Genomic DNA, 20751 nt, shown 5'->3' with positions numbered 1-20751 from the left:
GACAGGGTGGGTCTGCCTGGGGATGGGAAGGAGAAGGGCAGCCATGGCTGCTACCACCATGAGATGGTGGAGAAGTAGGACAACTAGCAGAATGGCAGTGCGGGACTGCAGGAGAGCTGCTTTCTGGTAGCTGAGGATCTGCTTGGACTGTGTTGTGGTTTCAGCCCAGCTGGTAACAAAGGACCACACAGCCACTCGCTCACTCCTCCTGCCCCCCTCTGGTGGGATGAGGAGGAGAACCAGAAAGTGGAAAAGAAAAAAAAAAAACAAACCGCAGAACCTCATGGGTTGCGATAAGGACAATTTACTGGGACAACACAAAAAGAGAAGTTACAACAACAACAACAACAACAACGGCTGAGCCTGTAATGAGTTACATTATGAATGCTCTGCAGAAGAAAACAGGGCGTTAATTGCTTCTGAAAAGCACCTGTTCATCATTTTCCTCAGGGCATCCTTGAGCTCCTGGTTCCTCATGCTGTAGAGGAGGGGGTTCACTGCTGGAGGCACCACCGAGTACAGAACTGCCACCACCAGATCCAGGGATGGGGAGGAGATGGAGGGGGGCTTCAGGTAGGAAAACAAGGCAGTACTGACAGACATGGAGACCACGGCCAGGTGAGGGAGGCACGTGGAAAAGGCTTTGTGGCGTCCCTGCTCAGAGGGGATCCTCAGCACGGCCCTGAAGATCTGCACATAGGAGAACAGAATGAAAACAAAACAACCAAATGCTAAACAGACACCTAGCACAAGAAGGCCAACTTCCCTGAGGTAGGAGCGTGAGCAGGAGAGCTTGAGGATCTGAGGGATTTCACAGAAGAACTGGCCCACAGCATTGCCTTGGCAGAGTGGTAGTGAAAATGTATTGGCCATGTGCAGCAGAGCATAGAGAAACCCACTGCCCCAGGCAGCTGCTGCCGTGTGGACACAAGCCCTGCTGCCCAGGAGGGTCCCGTAGTGCAGGGGTTGGCAGATGGCAATGTAGCGGTCGTAGGCCATGACGGTGAGGACACAATACTCCACTGCGATGAAGAAGAGAAAGAAAAAGACCTGTGCAGCACATCCCCAGTAGGAGATGGCCCTGGTGTCCCACAGGGAATTGGACACGGACTTTGGAACAGTGGTGGAGATGAAGCCCAGGTCAAGCAGGGAGAGGTTGAGGAGGAAGAAGTACATGGGGGTGTGGAGGTGGTGGTCGCAGGCTACGGCGGTGATGATGAGGCTGTTGCCCAGGAGGGCAGCCAGGTAGATGCCCAGGAAGAGCCAGAAGTGCAAGAGCTGCAGCTGTCGCGTGTCTGCAAATGCCAGGAGGAGGAACTCAGTGATGGAGCTGCTGTTGGACATTAGCTTCTTCTGGGCATGAGGCACTGTTCAAGAGGGAAAGAGATTGACAAGTTAGAATAGACTTCTCTGAGCTAAACCTAACGCATTTCTCACAGAAACACCACCAAAGCTGCCTCTCCTAGTTCAGAAAGATCTTTGTAGGTCCCTTTCATGAGCTGTGCTTGGTGCTGGCTGAGGGTGCCACTAGGAGCAGCAGGCTGTGCTGTGGGCTCCTGAGGAGTCAGTGCTGCCCTACAGCAAGAGGTAAATAGGAACATGGGGTCATCTTAGAGTAAATCCATTTGTCATATCAAAGAGCTTTTCAGCATTGTCACTCCCAATGCAACCAAAACTGGGGATTTTGTTTTGAGTATTTGTTCTGGTTTCCACACATCGCTTAAGGAAGTGCTTTTGGCAGGGAAAGAAGTGAATGTCCTAAAGATGGGATGTCCTGAAAGGAGAGTTTTGTCATTTGTGTCACTGGGAGCCTGGGGATTAGGAGGGGATTGCGATATTTTACTCACATGGACAAATGTCTGAAATGCACCCAAATCCCCCCTCCCCATTCTTCTCCAGTGACAAGAACAAGAGGAGCAGGGACAGGAGGACAAAAATGGATAAACACTGCAGACCTGCTGCCAATGGAGGCAGGAGAGGGACAGATGGCAGGGTATTTGATAATTTCTTCTCTTCAGGGCTGACCCAACTGAGGTGACTGAGTCCCCATGGCCGTAAGGGCAGATGATCTGCTGGGTGGAAGAAAAGACTACAGGTTTTCTCTAGTGATGACAGGGAGCTGCCCGAATTCCCTCTCCCATGGCATTTCTGGGAGCAGCTTCCTCCTCTCACTCCCTGCCCCTGTCTCTGCTGCCTGGAGCTGTCCCTGTCAGCAGCTGCTTCTCCATCCCCTTGTCTCCTCCCTCTCCCTGCTCACAGACCCATTCCCACCCACTGTGTGCTCAGCTCTGCCCTGCAGACCCCTCCTGGCAGCCGGGCACTGCCCAGGGGCATCTCTGTGTGTGCAGGGGCTAAGGAGCACCACAGAGAAGTGCTAAGGACAACTGGGGTCTCGGTGCCTTCTCCAGAGGGGACAAATAAATTTTAATGTCACACTGCCCACCCACCCACCAGGAGGATAAAAGTTCAAAGCAAAGACTCCTTACCTTTCAGGAAAATACTGCCTTGATGTTCTTCTTGAAAGTCCCCTCAGAAATGCCCAGGGCTAAGCTGGAGCTCTGAGCAAACCTGACCCACGCAGCACCCTCTCGACAGCAGCAGCACCCTGCTCTGCCCTTCCAGGGGACATTTCTTTCACCCACTCTTTCTCCCCACACTGTCATGGGGGGTTCCCTGCGCAGGCTGAGTGCTGACCCTGGCAGGCAGCAAAGTCCCTGCTCCATCACTCGGCCCCTGAAACAGCAGGACCCTGCTCTGAAGGACAGCCCTGGGCACCCCTGCATGCACACCCGGCTTCACAGCCCTGCAGCTGGTGCCAGGAGAAGGCAGCTTTCATACCTTGTCCCTCTGACAGGGCAGCAGGGAACCCTGCTCTGGAGCACATCCTTCTCCTCTACACCAGAGAAATGAAGCCAGTCCCCCTGCCAGATCCCATACACTGTCAGCTGTGGCGGTTTTCGGAGATCCCTGCAGGAACTGAAGCTCTATTGCCCTGCACCCACAGACTTACCATGCAGAGGGCTGGGAAGATTTCTCCCGCAGTGAGCTCTCAGCATCCTCCCACTCCACACTGCCTTTAAGCTCTCTCTGCCTTGCAGGTCTCCTCTCGATGCCTGCAGGCAGTGCCCCCAGCCCTGCTCCTGGGCAGAGCTGTCTCTCTGCAGCGCTGCCCGCTTGCCATGAGCTCCCTCTGTCCCAGGAGCCCAGCCCAGCTCAGCAGCAGAGGACCAGCCCAACGCAGCACTTGCTCTGCCCCCTCTGGGCTCCCTCCAGCTGTCCCTGGGCCTCCAGGGGAACCTGCTGGGAAACAGGCTGAAGCAATCACGGATGTTCCGTCCCGCACCTGCAGAGAGACACTGCTTTCCAGCAGGGTCATTGCTCTGCTGAGAGACAGACTTAGGTCCAAGAATCCACTTTTCTGAGAATCACAGAATCATTGAGGTGGGAAAAGAACCTTAATGCCAACAATTCCAACAATGAACCTAACACCAGCTAGTCCACCAGTAAACTGTGTCCTAAACACAGTGTCTTTGAAATACCTCCAAGGAGGGTGACTCAACCACTTCCCTGGGCAGCCTCTTTCTTCTGCCATCATTGGGCAGGACATGCAGACAGTGACAGGCAGGGAACTCCTTTAGCCCTGCTGAGGGAAGGGGGCCAGCTGAGTCCATGGAGGCATCTCATGCTGGGTCTGTAGTCCTGGGGCTGGAAGGGGACTCAGCTCCCTCCCATGCCCACCACAAACCCACAGGAGGTGGGATTCCTCTTGCCTCAGTGCAGGTCTGCATTAAATAGGCACCTGCATGTCAGCTCCTTGTCTCAGCTCCCATGCTAATGAACGTTGATGGAGGCCAGGAGTGCGGTGTTCAGATGCAAATGTCTGGTGACATTGGAGGTGCCAGAGGTGGTCAAAGAGGTGTGCGGGTAATAGAGACAGATCCAAGATATGTGCAGGCAGATATAGAGGCAGGACAAAATCTGAGCACCTCTTTATGGTGGCTCCTGGGAATTTCCTTTGGCCAAGTGAAATGACAGCTGGTGCCCAAATTAAGGGCAATGGAACCTGTCCCTCCTCATGATGTTCAGGGTGGCCTATAGAGGCATTCATCTGATGAAATGTATTCATGTGCCATAGGGAGAGCTCAGTCTTTCTCTTCCTCTTCTCCATCTGTTGGATTTACTAGGTCTTGGCTGACAATATTGGCAGTTGTCTCATGTTCAGCCCTACCTTGGGTTACAAAATTCAGAGCATCTACTTAATTCGGTGTTCAGATCTAGGCCCACAAAGCTACAGGAGATGCCAGGGCTGGCTTGGGAATCACAGGGCCTATACGAAAAAGCAATTCTCCTTCAGGGAGGGTGTGTGACAGTTCCCCCAGATGGCATCTCGGTAAATATGATTTGGTGCTTTTGTGCCATTGACAGTTGCCATCAGTCAGAGGCACCAGTCATCACATGCCATCAGAGAGGCAAATTCTGTCCCTTCTTCTACCCATTAGCTGCAGGCATTGCGTGATCACAAAATACATCACACCTGGGTCCTTTCTCACTTCCTTGAATATCTAACCAAGGAACAGCCCAAGCCATTTACCAGTGTTCCTGGGTACATCTTGCCGTCAAAGATAGCATCCTCCAAGCACAGCCATGGTTCATATCAAAACTCAGCTGAAACTCAAAAGGCAATTCAAGGGCACCAAGATGAGCTGTTGCTACGTCAGGAACAGTTAAAGAAGAAAGAAAGATACTACGGGACCACTATTAAATTAATTGATAATAGGAGTAGACAGATCTGAGACTGCCAATGTCATCTTTGCCTTAGTTACCACCAGCAAGGTCTCCCAGGCCTTTGTGCTTTGAGGCAGGACTCTGGAAGGGAAAGGGGAACAACCAGTGGTGCATGAGGATCACGCCAGGGCTTACCTAGCAAACTACACCCTTACCACTCAGTGGGACCTGAGGGGCTGCAGTCAAGGGTACTGAGGAGGTGCTGGTCTGTTCTGATCCCAGTAAGGAAGGCACTCAGACTCTGTGAGGCATCATTTAAAATGCTCTTCCTTAGGTCTAGCGCTATAAGGAGAGAATTGTACAGATAATCTTATGTCCCTTTAGATGGCTGGAACCCCAGATCGTGTAGCATGGATGTAGAAGAATGAGGAGGGTGGATGCCCCCTGTTTGAAGGGGAAGCTTGGATTTATGGGGGTCCTCCATGTGACGGGCAACAGGTTAGGTTAGCTTTTGTCACTGAGGATCAGAGGAGTCAGTAAGAGTGACATTGTGCTGGCAGTTACAAACTACTTGAGGATGGGAGAGGAAACAGAAAAGGTCTTTTGTCAGCAGCCAAGGAAGTCTCCATGTTAATGGTCAGGTGCCTACATGGGACTGGAAATGCCCTGGCATTCACTGGCCAGGCCAAGCAACAGGTTGCCAACAGCCTGAAGGATCTTGGGACACCTTCTTCACAGAGCTGCTAGGCGGACCAACGAGGCTGATGCTTACCTGGACCTGACCCTGGCCCACAAGGACAAGCTGGTCAGGATGTGATCACCAGTGTCAGCCTTGGCTGTCATGACCATGAAACAGTGGGGTCTCAGACACCAAAGGGCAGTGAGGGAGCCCAGCAGCAGGGAACAGACTCTGGACTCCAGAGGAGAAGTCTGACTTCTAGAGGTGGTGCCATGGGAAGCAGCTCTGAAGGGTGAAGGAGCATGAGCAAATCTGACAGGCCTGACAGGACAGCTTCCTCCAAGCACAAGAATGATCTCTCCAAGTACCCATGCAAAGAAGCATTCCTCTCAGGAGAGAGCTCTTGCCATTAAATGGTAACAGTCAGGAATGAGAGAAAAAAACAATGCTCTAAAAACTTCATTCCAGAGGTTACACACCATTAATTAAGAGCTACCTTGTCAAGTAAGACTGAATGACAGGAATGAAATGAATAAATGTATCAACATCAAGAAGTGCTGTGGTACAATAGGCCACTCTGAGGGAGTCTGGATCAGGTCAAGGCTTTGCGTTTCAAGAAAGGAACACCAAATACATGTCACTAAATTAATTCCTGGAGCCTTGCAAAAGCACTCAGACCTCCAAGAGCATAGAGGTGCCTCAGGGAAGTCCTCGCCTCACACATCTTGAGGTGTTTCCTCAACTGGTGTTTCTCAGATCCATGAATGACGAATGTAGAAACATGGTCATTACCTGAGGAAAGCCTTGAGAGCTTCCTAACTTGTCAGTTAGTGATTAGGCAGTGATTGGAGATGTGTAGTGATGTGAGAGAGGGTGAAATCATTTGGAAGCAAGGAGATGGTTCAGGGCTTTAGCAAATCCTTACAACCACACCTGAGCCCAGCAATGGAAAGCAGTTGATGTGTGTAGGTGGAGGAGGAGTAGGTGTGCCCTGGGAGTGTGGCTGCAGGACCCTGCACAAACCAGGGGTTACATGAGAATGTTCCATCAGGGGAGCATGCCTTAACCTGCCAGATGGGGAATGCCCATTGCTGGGGGTGGCTGAACACTGCTCCTCATGGCCCGTGAGCCGACCTTCCTGTCTTCCTCTGCTTCACTACCCACACTTGCCTGGAATTCAGGCAACATCCATGAGCCTGGAGAACGCATGAACCTCCTGGAGTGAGGTCTCATTACTGCAGGGGAAGTGAGAACGTTTTGGGAGACACGGGCGAGTGCAGCGAGAGAGTGGAGTGTGCGTAGCAGAGAGTGTGTTACAGGCCAGAAGAGGACCCGAAGGAGCAAGTGGCAGTCATGCTACTGTGGAATAGTTCAAGTTGGGATTTTAGGGCGGCAGCAGCAGCCGGAGTAATAGCAGTGCAGTGGTGGGAAATGGATCCAATCTGGGGATGCAAACAAGTCTGGGACTGGGACATCTCAGGTGATTGAGGACTGTCAGCAGGGCTATGAAAGAGGCTGGATGAGTTGTGTGGAACTCAGAGGCATTGCCAAATCCCCAGACCACCACAGCTTTGTGTTGAAAGCAACAAAATCTACCACCAAGTTGTACACACACCCGCACTCACCCTGACCCTCAGTAGAGGCCTGAGCAATTCATGAGGGAAAGGACCTCTTCTACCAGGCCCTGGGGGTCAGGACTTGGCCACTCTGATGATTAACAAACACCAAGGGCTTACATGTGATCAGAGCCACCAGCTCATTGCCTTTGCCACCTGCAACTAGTGTCTCCACGTTTTTTTGCCTATTTAGCCCCCAGGGACCGACACATTGACTGGGCATTCCCTGCATGGCTTTGTCAGTGTTGGCCCTCAGTGAGGCCTCCAACACCCTCAGAAACTTGGGGTTTTCTGCTGCCTTCCACTTTGTCAGAGGCTTGTTCCTGCTTTCAGTATCTGCAGTTCAGGAACTGGGCACCAGAGGGCTCCTTAACATGCAAAACACCCTAACAAGCCATGTCTCTGTGCATTATTTTCCCCTAACTCTTCAAGTCTTCTGTGGCTCATTGGAGAAATTTCAGGAGTGTAGCCGAGCAGAGAAGATTGAAATGATAAGTAACAAAAAAATCAGCATCTCTTCGTTTTCTTTGTCTTGCCGCTTACAGAACACATAATCTCAGCCTTCTCCAATTCATATTGATCCACAGCATCTGCGGATGATGTCTGAACATGTAGGAAGTGGTAAGATTGTTTCTGTCAGACAATGTATGGGAGATCATTGTCCTGTGCCCCATCGTCATCAGTGGTCCCTCACCACCACCTCCATCCATCATTTCTCTCTGTGGTCACCTGGACTTGCATCATGATTTGTCAAATCCAAGCTTTTCCCAGTAAAGTCTGTAGCTGAGTGATTCAGCTCATTTGAACAGATCCCCACTGGCTTTATTTGGAGAACCAGCTGCACACAATCACAGAAGAATGTTGCTTACCTGCCAGTATTAAAAAAAAAAAAAAGGAGCAAAGAAAAACAATTCATTAAAAAATAATGTATGAAGTCCACGTTTCCTCCACTGAAGTCCACTTTCCGCTGCGTGTCACCTTAGTGGAACACTTTCAGTGAGATACTCAGGAGAACAGGTACAAACACAATGGAGGAGTTGGCTCAAGAGACCATCAAGCAGACTACTGAAAGACAAGGCCAGTTTTAAAGCACCTGAAGCTCTGAGCAGCACCTGGGTAGCTGAGAGGTGTTTGAATGGGTAGAGACCAATGAGGGGAGGAAAGCTGGATGGACACTGGGAAATGCAGACATCCAGGCAGGCTGCTGGAAAGATTTCTTTGGAAATGGTCAGTTCAAGCAGGACATGTGGAAACCCGTGAGAGAGTGGTGAGAGTCAATACACAGGATACTAGGCAGAGCAGTGTCACGGGTGTAATGGGGAAGATCAGGATATCTTCTCCTGAGCATAGTACCTGGGCTGGAAATTTCCACCTTGACATCATGGGAAAACATCGTCTGTGAAGGAGCAGTGTTTGATGCATTTCAGCTGATGAAAAATGTGCTCATTTTCTCTTTAAGAGTGGAGAACAGTTCCTGAGCTTTGCAGGCAGGGCACAGCTGTGCTTGTCCATTCAGGCCCAGAAGGTGCTCCCCATGCCAAGGCCAGTGCTGGGCAGGTGAGGGGCAGTTCCTTCAGTTTATGCATGCTCTTTGCCAGGGATGGGATTCATCCTGCCTAGTTTTGATGGTGAGAAGAAGTCACCCAAATGGCATTATTTCCAGGAACATGGCCATATATCAAACACACCTTATGTGGGGCAATGACTCGGAGACACTGCAGCTGTAAGCTCCATCCCCATCAGGCAGATCTTGTCCTGGGAGCAACTCTCTCACTTCCTGCTTGGTAATGGTGCTCCCCAACCATCTGCAATACAAATGTGGGTAGCAAATGAGCTCCACCCCGAGATTTGCACAAGCTCTTGGGACTCACAAAGTGCAGGCGTGCCTCGGGGAGGTCTTCCCCTCACCAAAATGTGTTTCCTCAACTGGTAGTTTGGGGTCCATGAATGTGGAATGGAGAGACATGGTCAATACCCAGGGAGGAAAGGGCAAGTGCTGCTGAGAAACACGGCTGCTGCCTGGTGCAGGCCCAGGGAATCACCCTCCGGGGATGCAGGTGTTGCTAAGGAAGCTGTCCCAAACAAGGTACCTTGCCCCCAGAGCATGGGGTACCTTGCACCTAAGGACCCATCCTTTTCCTTTGGCTTTTTCCAGGAAGTTCTCAATCCAGACCACTGGCCTTCCCCATTGCTCTCCCATGCTGCTTGGTTTTCTATACGGATGGCATCACCCATTCATCTAGAAGCCTCATTTGGATGGTCTTGCTCATTCTGTGGGACTTGTCCTGTAGGTCTAAGACATCCTTAACAGCATTTCACAGAATGACAGAATGGTTGAGGTTAGGCGGGACCTCTGGGGTCGTCTGGTCCAAAACCCTCCTCAGGCAGGGCCACCTAGAGCTGCTCACCCAGGACAGTGTTCAGGTGGCTTTTGAATAGCTCCAAGGACGGAGACTCCACAACCTCTCTGGGCAACCTGTGCCAGTGCTTGGTCACCCTCACAGTCAAAAAGTGTTTCCTGATGTTCAGAGGGGACCTTCTGAGTTTCACTTTGTGCCCATGGCCTCTTGTCCTGTCACTGGGCACTACTGAAAAGAGCCTGGCTCCATCTTCTTTGCACCCTCCCTTCAGGTATTTTTACAGACTGATCAGATTGCCCTGAGCCTTCCCTTCTCCAGGCTGAACAGTCCCAGCTCTCGCAGACTTTCCTGCCAGGAGAGATGCTCCAGTCCCTTCATCATTATCTTAATGGCCTTTCGTTGGACTCTCTCCAGCATGTCCATGTCTCTCTAGTCCTGGGGAGCCCAGGACTGACCAGAGCGCTCCAGGTGTGGCCCCACCAGTGCTGAGTACAGAGGAAGGATCCCCACTACCAGCCTGCTGGTGACATTCCTCCTAATGCAACCCAGGATACCCTCAGCCTTCTTTGTGGCAAGGGCACATTGCTGGCTCACGGTCAACTTGGTGCCCACCAGGACATTTTCTCCAAAACTCTGGTCCAGCTTTACAGGCAGCTGGGTTGTCCCCAGCACAGAGTGGTACCTGCAGTTATTGTCCCCCTCCCAGGGGCAGGACTTTACACTTTGCCTGGTTGAATTCCATGAGGTTCCTGTCTCCCCATTTCTGTTTGGCCCTTCCTCTGTTTCTAAGCAATAACATTAGCTCACAACCCTACCCCTAAATGGCACCCCCTAAATGGCACCACTCACCCTGTTGGGAATCCACTACCCTAATCCTTTACCTCAACCCTTGCCTCTGAGCTAAATCTCACTCTTACCCTGTGAACGTTATCCTATCGCTCCTGCCAAACCCCTGCCCTCATAGCTAGCATTCAAAAGTTGGCCTTAAGCCTAGCCCTCACCCCTGCCCTGAAGAACCCCTAATCCACAAAGTGAGCCCACACCCTAAACACTAACCAGACAGCCAAAGCAGAACACCAGACCATCACCCTAAACCTTTGCCTAATCCCTAACCCTGAAAGGCGAGCTCTAATCCCTAAACCTTAACCTGAACACTTAGCACCTGAAGCCCTCATTCCCATGCTCTAAGCCCCTCCCCTTGAACCCCTCTCCTACCCTAACTTAGGCTGTTTGGTCCCTGGGGGCAGGGCAGGGATGGTGAGGTCCCAAAGCAGAGCCATGGTATTGGAAGAGGAATGTGAGGTGACCTTTATCTGATCAGATCCTAGGCCACAAGGAAGAGATGGGTGGGAATGCTGTGATGAGGTCAGCTGTGCCTCAGGATCTCATGGGCCAGCAGGAGACACATGGCTGGGAAGGTGGCTGTGAGGGCACCTCTGCTGGCATCCCTGATAGGCCCGCAGCAGACTTGTGTGTTGTTTTGCATCAGGAGGTGCTTTTGATCATTGTGCAGCAAGCTGTGCAGATCCCACCCATGTAAGGGTTATCCCGGTTTGGTCCTGGGAGCTCTTTCAGTGTTTTCTTACAAGAAAGCAATTCTCGTCATCTTTCCTACTGTCCCAGAAGGGGATGTTTGTTTCTGCAGTTTTAGATGCAGGTAAGGACATGCAGGTGGCCTAATTGCTGGTACCAGCTGGGAGCTTCCTGCAGGTTTCTCTGCTACAATCCAGTTTATCCTGCATTGAGATATGCTTAGCACAACACAGCCTGAAGGCCAAGCTGTACCTGGAGCACAGCCCAGCCCAGGCCTGGGTCTGCTCAGGTTTACTGTTACATGGATCACTAACTCCTCCAGGTACCATGGTCTTCTGGTCAGGATCCCTGAACTGCCTGAAGGAGGCTGGGAAGAAGATGAGGTCTCCCTCAGACAGCTGGAGGAAGGGACACAAATTTAGGCCCTCTTAGACACTGGGGAATTGGAAGACCATGGACCTCTGCTAGAAGGCCTCAGCTGAAGGGAAGGTCAGAGGTGTTCCATGACCCAACATGGTGGGATACACTCCTGGACTTGTTCTTCACAGGAAAAGAAGGCAGGGCTGGTGGAGGAGTTGGAAGGCAGCTTTGGCTGCAGTGAGTGAGCTTAAAGGGTAGAAAACCCTGAGGGAAGTGAGCAAGACACATTGTAGCAGTGCAGAGGACAGAGGAAGGATGACTGCATCCAACCTGCTGGCAGTGCTCTTCCTAATACAGCCCAGGATGCCGTTGGACTTGCTTGCAGCAAAGGTGCAAAACAAGGAGGAGAGAAGGCTTTGGGGAGACCTAGTAACAGCCTTCCCATACCTTCTCTGATGTCATCATGAAAATGCATCTGGGCTCTTCACTGTTGTGCATGATGGGAGGATGAAGGCCAATGGCCGTCAGCTGAAACAGATAAGGAAACACTTTAAGAAAAACTCTCAAGACACTCAAGCACTGGAGCAGATGTCCCAGAGAGCTTCTGTCGTCTCCATCCTTGGAGCTTTTCAGGCCCAGAATGCGTGAAGCCCTGAGCACCCTGCTCTGACCCCAGAGCTGACCCTGCTGCGAGTGGGATGTTGGCCTAAAGACCTCCTGAGGTCCCTTCCAATATGAATTACTCTATATTTCCATCCTCAGCTGGTCTTCCTTTCATCATGGGAGGCAAAGCACTCGAGTTCCCTGTGACCACAGTTGGCAAGAAGTTTGGTCAGATGATCTGTGACTTTCTGCTCCCACTCCAGGCACAGTTGCCCAGTTGCAGGGCTGCTTGGCAGATACCCCCAAAAGAGCCATGATCATTTCCTTTGCTTCACCCTTTCTTTTCTTTTTCCCTCTTTTCCCACTCTCCATTTCTTCCCCTTCACCATCCTTGTACCCCTCCATGTAAACAGCCCATCTCTCTTTACCCTTTTCTCCCTGGCCCCAGTGTTGTATCCTTTCACCCTCATTTGGTGTTTCTGAGCTTGTCCCCATGGGAATTCCTCTCCTGGTCAGCAATTCCATTGGAAAGGTACTTCCCTTTATTATCTGTGATGTCCTGCAATTCCTCAAGCTGTTGCCTTGTCAGAGGCACCACAAGTCAGGGTGAGCCACCTGCACGCACACATTAACAATCGCCCAATGGAGCTTCACTCCTGAGGGACCCTGCAAACCTCTGGCATTCGGTCAGTAGAAACCTCATGAAGCTTTACAAGGCTCCGTGGTCAGTCCTGCACTTGGGGACAGAATAACCCCATATGTGAGGGCACGCTGGGATCTGAATAGCTCAGGGGTGACCCTGAGGAGATGGGCCTGGCTGTGATGAGGGATGCCATAGGAGCCAGAGGTGCATGCTCACCTTGAATGAGGCCAACTGCCACCTACAAGGCTGCATTAGGGGGGGAGCATGGCCACCCAGAGAAGGGAGTTCTCATCCCCCTTGACTCAGCACTGGTGTGGCAACCTCCAGGCTAGTGTGTGTGTGCGTGTGGGGCTCCCTGTTCTGGAGGAATGAGGAGGAACTGGAGAGGGTCAGAGGAGATGTGCCAGGCTGGGGTTTGGGGCCTCTGTGGAGAGGCTGAGGGACCTGGGCTTCTTTAGCCTGGTGAAGTGGAGGCTGAGGACACTATAGTAGTAGCCGGCAACTGCTTGAAAGGTGGTTTCAGAGATGATGGAGCTTTTCTTGGTAGTGGGAAGAGACGGAAACCTCCACAAAGTGCAGCTTGGAAGGTTCCGAGTGGGGGTGAGGAAAAAGAAGTCTCACTCAAAGGGTAGCCTTGTGGTGTAAGAGGTCAGCCAGAGGGAGTCTGGATCAGCCCATGGCTTTGCGTTTCAAGGAACAGTGAATGATGGGTGGAGAGACACGTAGTGAAGGTAGAGAAATGCCAGGGTGAGACCTAGGTGGGAAAGCCAGATGGGTATTAACAGCCTGAAGGGAGTTGCAGGCATGAACAGTGTGACACAGCCTGCAGTAGAGATGGCCAGAGGCTCTGGCAAGGCTGAAAGGCCCAAAGGAACCAATGTCTTTGTCCCCTTGGCTATGGCAGTTGCTTCTGCCACCGAGGCCGAGCAGGAGAAGCACTCTTCTGAGGCTTTGCACTTTGTTTCTTTCTTACCCCTACTTGGGGAGGCCTGGAGGTGTCATAGAATCTTCCTACACGTGGCATTGCTCACCCTCACATCCCACTGCCCCCAGGAAGAGCCCTGAGCCACGCGTGAGGGACAGGATCTGTGGTCCCAGGGCCTGGGGGTGAGGCCTTGGCTTTCTGCTTCATCAAAGCAAGCCAGGGTTTTCTCAGCATCAGAGCCACCTGCACAGTGCCTTGGCCTACCTGGAATCACAGCTTCCAATTAACTGCTCTAACGAGTCCATGGGAGCCTTTGTCAGACCTTTGTCAGTCATGGCCCTCAGTGGGGCCCATTAATGCTGCAAGGTACTTTGAGTTTTCCTTCTGACTTCTTGAGCAGTTTCTTCAATCTCCTCTCAGTACCTGAGGTTCCTTTAATGAGTCCCAAATGCACTGTGGGGCTCATTAAAATACAGAAAGCCCTAACGAGCCATGTCTCTTCCTGTAATGTTCTTCAAGTCTTCAAGGTTTGTACAGCTAGAGACGTTTCCTAGTGTAGTTAAGGAGGAAGGTTTCAGAGTCAATCTAATAAAAATGATTTTTTATTTTAAAGGACATTTTTCATTGCTTTCCATTTTAAAGAAGAGAGCATAGAAGCATTCTCTGATGCGGATGCAGACTGTCTCCTCAGGATGAGTGGACAGCTACAGAAAGCAGTCCCTTGAGGTCTGACACTGTATAGACAACCTTGCTCCCCACCTCTCCAACCACACCATTTCTGCCTTTGGCCACCTGGGACTTAGATCACTTTGCCTTACATCAGACTTCTCCACCCAAGGCTGAAGCTGGATGTTACAGCTCCCTTGCATCAGCTCCCACCTGCTCTCCTTAGAGAACTGGCTGCACATGGGCACAGCAGAACTTTTCCTCTTTGCAAGCAAAGCAAAGCAAAGCATGCTGAAGTTTCATAAACAATAAAAGACACTCCGCAACCATACGCTAAGTACAAGCTGCATCTAATGAGGTAGCCTCTCTACAAGGAATAATCTTATGAGAAATATTTTAAGTAGGGAGATAAAAAAGGTAGATATAAACATAATTAAGGAGCTGGCTAAGGAGACAATTAGACTCCTGAAAGACAGGCAAGCTTTTAACTCCCTGAAGCTCAAGCAGCAACCAGATAAGTGAGGGGTATCTGAATGAAGAGTGAGTAGGAGAAAAAGAATGTTGGCGAATAATGAAAATGGCCTTTGTCTGGACAGCCTGCATCTGAAAAGATGGCTTTTGAAATGGTCATTGTATCAGGACAGGTGAAAGTATAAGAAAGATTAGAGGAATACAATACAGCACGTAACAGGCAGAAGAGCGGTACTGAAGTTACAGGGGAAGATGGCTATTTCTTTGGAATATCCCTTTGGAAAGGTGATGGGATTGGTAGAGGTCTCCATTTTCTCCTATTCTTTGTTGTCTATACTGTGTCAGGCCTCAAGGGACTGCTTTTTGTACATGCCCACTCATCCTGAGGAGACAGTCTGCACCAATGTGAAACACAGAACGCTTCTATGCTCTCCTCTTTAAAATGAAAAGTAATAGAAAAAATCCGTTAAAATAAAAAGTCATTTTTCTTGGATACGCTTTGAAACCTTCCTCCTTAACTACACGAGGTAACTTCTATAATTAGCTGTACAAATCTTGGAGACTTGAAGAACGTTACAGGAAGAGACATGGCTCGTTAGGGCTTTCTGTATTTTAATGAGCCCCACAGTGCATTTGGGACTCATTAAAGAAACCTCAAGTACTGAGAGGAGATTGAAGAAACTGCTCAAGAAGTCAGAAGGAAAACTCAAAGTACCTTGCAGCATTAATGGGCCCCACTGAGGGCCATGGCTGACAAAGGCTCCCCATGGACTCATTACAGCAGTTAATTGGAGGCTGTGATTCCAGGTAGGCCAAGGCACTGTGCAGGTGGCTCTGATGCTGAGAAAACCCTGGCTTGCTTTGATGAAGCAGAAAGCCAAGGCCTCACCCCCAGGCCCTGGGACCACAGATCCTGTCCCTCACGCGTGGCTCAGAGCTCTTCCTGGGGGCAGTGGGATGTGAGGGTGAGCAATGCCAAGTGTAGGAAAATTCTATGACACCTCCAGGCCTCCCCAAGCAGGGGTAAGAAAGAAACAAAGTGCAAAGCCTCAGAAGAGTGCTTCTCCTGCTCGGCCTCAGTGGCAGAAGCAACTGCCATAGCCAAGGGGACAAAGACATTGGTTCCTTTGGGCCTTTCAGCCTTGCCAGAGCCTCTGGCCATCTCTACTGCAGGCTGTGTCACACTGTTCATGCCTGCACCTCTTTCCCTTCAGGCTGTTAATACCCATCTGGCTTTCCCACCTAGGTCTCACCCTGGCATTTCTCTACATTCACACATGTCTCTCCACCCATCATTCACTGTTCCTTGAAACACAAAGCCATGGGCTGATCCAGACTCCCTCTGGCTGACCTCTTACACCACAAGGCTACCCTTTGAGTGAGACTTCTTTTTCCTCACCCCCACTCGGAACCTTCCAAGCTGCACTTTGTGGAGGTTTCCGTCTCTTCCCACTACCAAGAAAAGCTCCATCATCTCTGAAACCACCTTTCAAGCAGTTACCGGCTACTACTATAGTGTCCTCAGCCTCCACTTCACCAGGCTAAAGAAGCCCAGGTCCCTCAGCCTCTCCACAGAGGCCCCAAACCCCAGCCTGGCACATCTCCTCTGACCCTCTCCAGTTCCTCCTCATTCCTCCAGAACAGGGAGCCCCACACGCACACACACACTAGCCTGGAGGTTGCCACACCAGTGCTGAGTCAAGGGGGATGAGAACTCCCTTCTCTGGGTGGCCATGCTCCCCCCCTAATGCAGCCCTGTAGGTGGCAGTTGGCCTCATTCAAGGTGAGCATGCACCTCTGGCTCCTATGGCATCCCTCATCACAGCCAGGCCCATCTCCTCAGGGTCACCCCTGAGCTATTCAGATCCCAGCGTGCCCTCACATATGGGGTTATTCTGTCCCCAAGTGCAGGACTGACCACGGAGCCTTGTAAAGCTTCATGAGGTTTCTACTGACCGAATGCCAGAGGTTTGCAGGGTCCCTCAGGAGTGAAGCTCCATTGGGCGATTGTTAATGTGTGCGTGCAGGTGGCTCACCCTGACTTGTGGTGCCTCTGACAAGGCAACAGCTTGAGGAATTGCAGGACATCACAGATAATAAAGGGAAGTACCTTTCCAATGGAATTGCTGACCAGGAGAGGAATTCCCATGGGGACAAGCTCAGAAACACCAAATGAGGGTGAAAGGATACAACACTGGGGCCAGGGAGAAAAGGGTAAAGAGAGATGGGCTGTTTACATGGAGGGGTACAAGGATGGTGAAGGGGAAGAAATGGAGAGTGGGAAAAGAGGGAAAAAGAAAAGAAAGGGTGAAGCAAAGGAAATGATCATGGCTCTTTTGGGGGTATCTGCCAAGCAGCCCTGCAACTGGGCAACTGTGCCTGGAGTGGGAGCAGAAAGTCACAGATCATCTGACCAAACTTCTTGCCAACTGTGGTCACAGGGAACTCGAGTGCTTTGCCTCCCATGATGAAAGGAAGACCAGCTGAGGATGGAAATATAGAGTAATTCATATTGGAAGGGACCTCAGGAGGTCTTTAGGCCAACATCCCACTCGCAGCAGGGTCAGCTCTGGGGTCAGAGCAGGGTGCTCAGGGCTTCACGCATTCTGGGCCTGAAAAGCTCCAAGGATGGAGACGACAGAAGCTCTCTGGGACATCTGCTCCAGTGCTTGAGTGTCTTGAGAGTTTTTCTTAAAGTGTTTCCTTATCTGTTTCAGCTGACGGCCATTGGCCTTCATCCTCCCATCATGCACAACAGTGAAGAGCCCAGATGCATTTTCATGATGACATCAGAGAAGGTATGGGAAGGCTGTTACTAGGTCTCCCCAAAGCCTTCTCTCCTCCTTGTTTTGCACCTTTGCTGCAAGCAAGTCCAACGGCATCCTGGGCTGTATTAGGAAGAGCACTGCCAGCAGGTTGGATGCAGTCATCCTTCCTCTGTCCTCTGCACTGCTACAATGTGTCTTGCTCACTTCCCTCAGGGTTTTCTACCCTTTAAGCTCACTCACTGCAGCCAAAGCTGCCTTCCAACTCCTCCACCAGCCCTGCCTTCTTTTCCTGTGAAGAACAAGTCCAGGAGTGTATCCCACCATGTTGGGTCATGGAACACCTCTGACCTTCCCTTCAGCTGAGGCCTTCTAGCAGAGGTCCATGGTCTTCCAATTCCCCAGTGTCTAAGAGGGCCTAAATTTGTGTCCCTTCCTCCAGCTGTCTGAGGGAGACCTCATCTTCTTCCCAGCCTCCTTCAGGCAGTTCAGGGATCCTGACCAGAAGACCATGGTACCTGGAGGAGTTAGTGATCCATGTAACAGTAAACCTGAGCAGACCCAGGCCTGGGCTGGGCTGTGCTCCAGGTACAGCTTGGCCTTCAGGCTGTGTTGTGCTAAGCATATCTCAATGCAGGATAAACTGGATTGTAGCAGAGAAACCTGCAGGAAGCTCCCAGCTGGTACCAGCAATTAGGCCACCTGCATGTCCTTACCTGCATCTAAAACTGCAGAAACAAACATCCCCTTCTGGGACAGTAGGAAAGATGACGAGAATTGCTTTCTTGTAAGAAAACACTGAAAGAGCTCCCAGGACCAAACCGGGATAACCCTTACATGGGTGGGATCTGCACAGCTTGCTGCACAATGATCAAAAGCACCTCCTGATGCAAAACAACACACAAGTCTGCTGCGGGCCTATCAGGGATGCCAGCAGAGGTGCCCTCACAGCCACCTTCCCAGCCATGTGTCTCCTGCTGGCCCATGAGATCCTGAGGCACAGCTGACCTCATCACAGCATTCCCACCCATCTCTTCCTTGTGGCCTAGGATCTGATCAGATAAAGGTCACCTCACATTCCTCTTCCAATACCATGGCTCTGCTTTGGGACCTCACCATCCCTGCCCTGCCCCCAGGGACCAAACAGCCTAAGTTAGGGTAGGAGAGGGGCTCAAGGGGAGGGGCTTAGAGCATGGGAATGAGGGCTTCAGGTGCTAAGTGTTCAGGTTAAGGTTTAGGGATTAGAGCTCGCCTTTCAGGGTTAGGGATTAGGCAAAGGTTTAGGGTGATGGTCTGGTGTTCTGCTTTGGCTGTCTGGTTAGTGTTTAGGGTGTGGGCTCACTTTGTGGATTAGGGGTTCTTCAGGGCAGGGGTGAGGGCTAGGCTTAAGGCCAACTTTTGAATGCTAGCTATGAGGGCAGGGGTTTGGCAGGAGCGATAGGATAACGTTCACAGGGTAAGAGTGAGATTTAGCTCAGAGGCAAGGGTTGAGGTAAAGGATTAGGGTAGTGGATTCCCAACAGGGTGAGTGGTGCCATTTAGGGGGTGCCATTTAGGGGTAGGGTTGTGAGCTAATGTTATTGCTTAGAAACAGAGGAAGGGCCAAACAGAAATGGGGAGACAGGAACCTCATGGAATTCAACCAGGCAAAGTGTAAAGTCCTGCCCCTGGGAGGGGGACAATAACTGCAGGTACCACTCTGTGCTGGGGACAACCCAGCTGCCTGTAAAGCTGGACCAGAGTTTTGGAGAAAATGTCCTGGTGGGCACCAAGTTGACCGTGAGCCAGCAATGTGCCCTTGCCACAAAGAAGGCTGAGGGTATCCTGGGTTGCATTAGGAGGAATGTCACCAGCAGGCTGGTAGTGGGGATCCTTCCTCTGTACTCAGCACTGGTGGGGCCACACCTGGAGCGCTCTGGTCAGTCCTGGGCTCCCCAGGACTAGAGAGACATGGACATGCTGGAGAGAGTCCAACGAAAGGCCATTAAGATAATGATGAAGGGACTGGAGCATCTCTCCTGGCAGGAAAGTCTGCGAGAGCTGGGACTGTTCAGCCTGGAGAAGGGAAGGCTCAGGGCAATCTGATCAGTCTGTAAAAATACCTGAAGGGAGGGTGCAAAGAAGATGGAGCCAGGCTCTTTTCAGTAGTGCCCAGTGACAGGACAAGAGGCCATGGGCACAAAGTGAAACTCAGAAGGTCCCCTCTGAACATCAGGAAACACTTTTTGACTGTGAGGGTGACCAAGCACTGGCACAGGTTGCCCAGAGAGGTTGTGGAGTCTCCGTCCTTGGAGCTATTCAAAAGCCACCTGAACACTGTCCTGGGTGAGCAGCTCTAGGTGGCCCTGCCTGAGGAGGGTTTTGGACCAGACGACCCCAGAGGTCCCGCCTAACCTCAACCATTCTGTCATTCTGTGAAATGCTGTTAAGGATGTCTTAGACCTACAGGACAAGTCCCACAGAATGAGCAAGACCATCCAAATGAGGCTTCTAGATGAATGGGTGATGCCATCCGTATAGAAAACCAAGCAGCATGGGAGAGCAATGGGGAAGGCCAGTGGTCTGGATTGAGAACTTCCTGGAAAAAGCCAAAGGAAAAGGATGGGTCCTTAGGTGCAAGGTACCCCATGCTCTGGGGGCAAGGTACCTTGTTTGGGACAGCTTCCTTAGCAACACCTGCATCCCCGGAGGGTGATTCCCTGGGCCTGCACCAGGCAGCAGCCGTGTTTCTCAGCAGCACTTGCCCTTTCCTCCCTGGGTATTGACCATGTCTCTCCATTCCACATTCATGGACCCCAAACTACCAGTTGAGGAAACACATTTTGGTGAGGGGAAGACCTCCCCGAGGCACGCCTGCACTTTGTGAGTCCCAAGAGCTTGTGCAAATCTCGGGGTGGAGCTCATTTGCTACCCACATTTGTATTGCAGATGGTTGGGGAGCACCATTACCAAGCAGGAAGTGAGAGAGTTGCTCCCAGGACAAGATCTGCCTGATGGGGATGGAGCTTACAGCTGCAGTGTCTCTGAGTCATTGCCCCACATAAGGTGTGTTTGATATATGGCCGTGTTCCTGGAAATAATGCCATTTGGGTGACTTCTTCTCACCATCAAAACTAGGCAGGATGAATCCCATCCCTGGCAAAGAGCATGCATAAACTGAAGGAACTGCCCCTCACCTGCCCAGCGTTGGCCTTGGCATGGGGAGCACCTTCTGGGCCTGAATGGACAAGCACAGCTGTGCCTGCCTGCAAAGCTCAGGAACTGTTCTCCACTCTTAAAGAGAAAATGAGCACATTTTTCATCAGCTGAAATGCATCAAACACTGCTCCTTCACAGACAATGTTTTCCCATGATGTCAAGGTGGAAATTTCCAGCCCAGGTACTATGCTCAGGAGAAGATATCCT

General features: G+C 51.2%; 1 protein-coding gene across 1 annotated transcript; it reads right to left on the bottom strand.

Annotated features, from left to right (window-relative positions):
- Positions 1-378: 378 nt before the first annotated feature.
- Positions 379-3146, bottom strand: LOC138682683 (olfactory receptor 14C36-like). Its single transcript, XM_069773973.1, has 2 exons — positions 3011-3146; positions 379-1367 (listed from the first exon to the last, which is right to left on the bottom strand). Exons 1-2 carry the CDS (start codon positions 3054-3056, stop codon positions 379-381), a joined length of 1035 nt encoding a protein of 344 aa, XP_069630074.1. The 5' UTR covers positions 3057-3146.
- Between the last annotated feature and the right edge of the window lie 17605 nt (positions 3147-20751).

This window comes from Haliaeetus albicilla, chromosome 29 (assembly GCF_947461875.1).
Source record: "Haliaeetus albicilla chromosome 29, bHalAlb1.1, whole genome shotgun sequence".
In the NCBI taxonomy this organism is placed as follows: domain Eukaryota; kingdom Metazoa; phylum Chordata; class Aves; order Accipitriformes; family Accipitridae; genus Haliaeetus; species Haliaeetus albicilla.
This window is presented reverse-complemented; position numbering and strand designations above follow the sequence as displayed.

What these genes read in the sequence shown, in the direction of transcription:
- LOC138682683 (XM_069773973.1), bottom strand. Translation starts at nt 3,056, where the DNA reads ATGCTGAGAGCTCACTGCGGGAGAAATCTTCCCAGCCCTCTGCATG. An exon ending in TCTTCCCAGCCCTCTGCATG is followed by an intron (nt 1,368 to 3,010) that starts GTAAGTCTGTGG and finishes CCTCTTGAACAG; the next exon opens with TGCCTCATGCCCAGAAGAAG.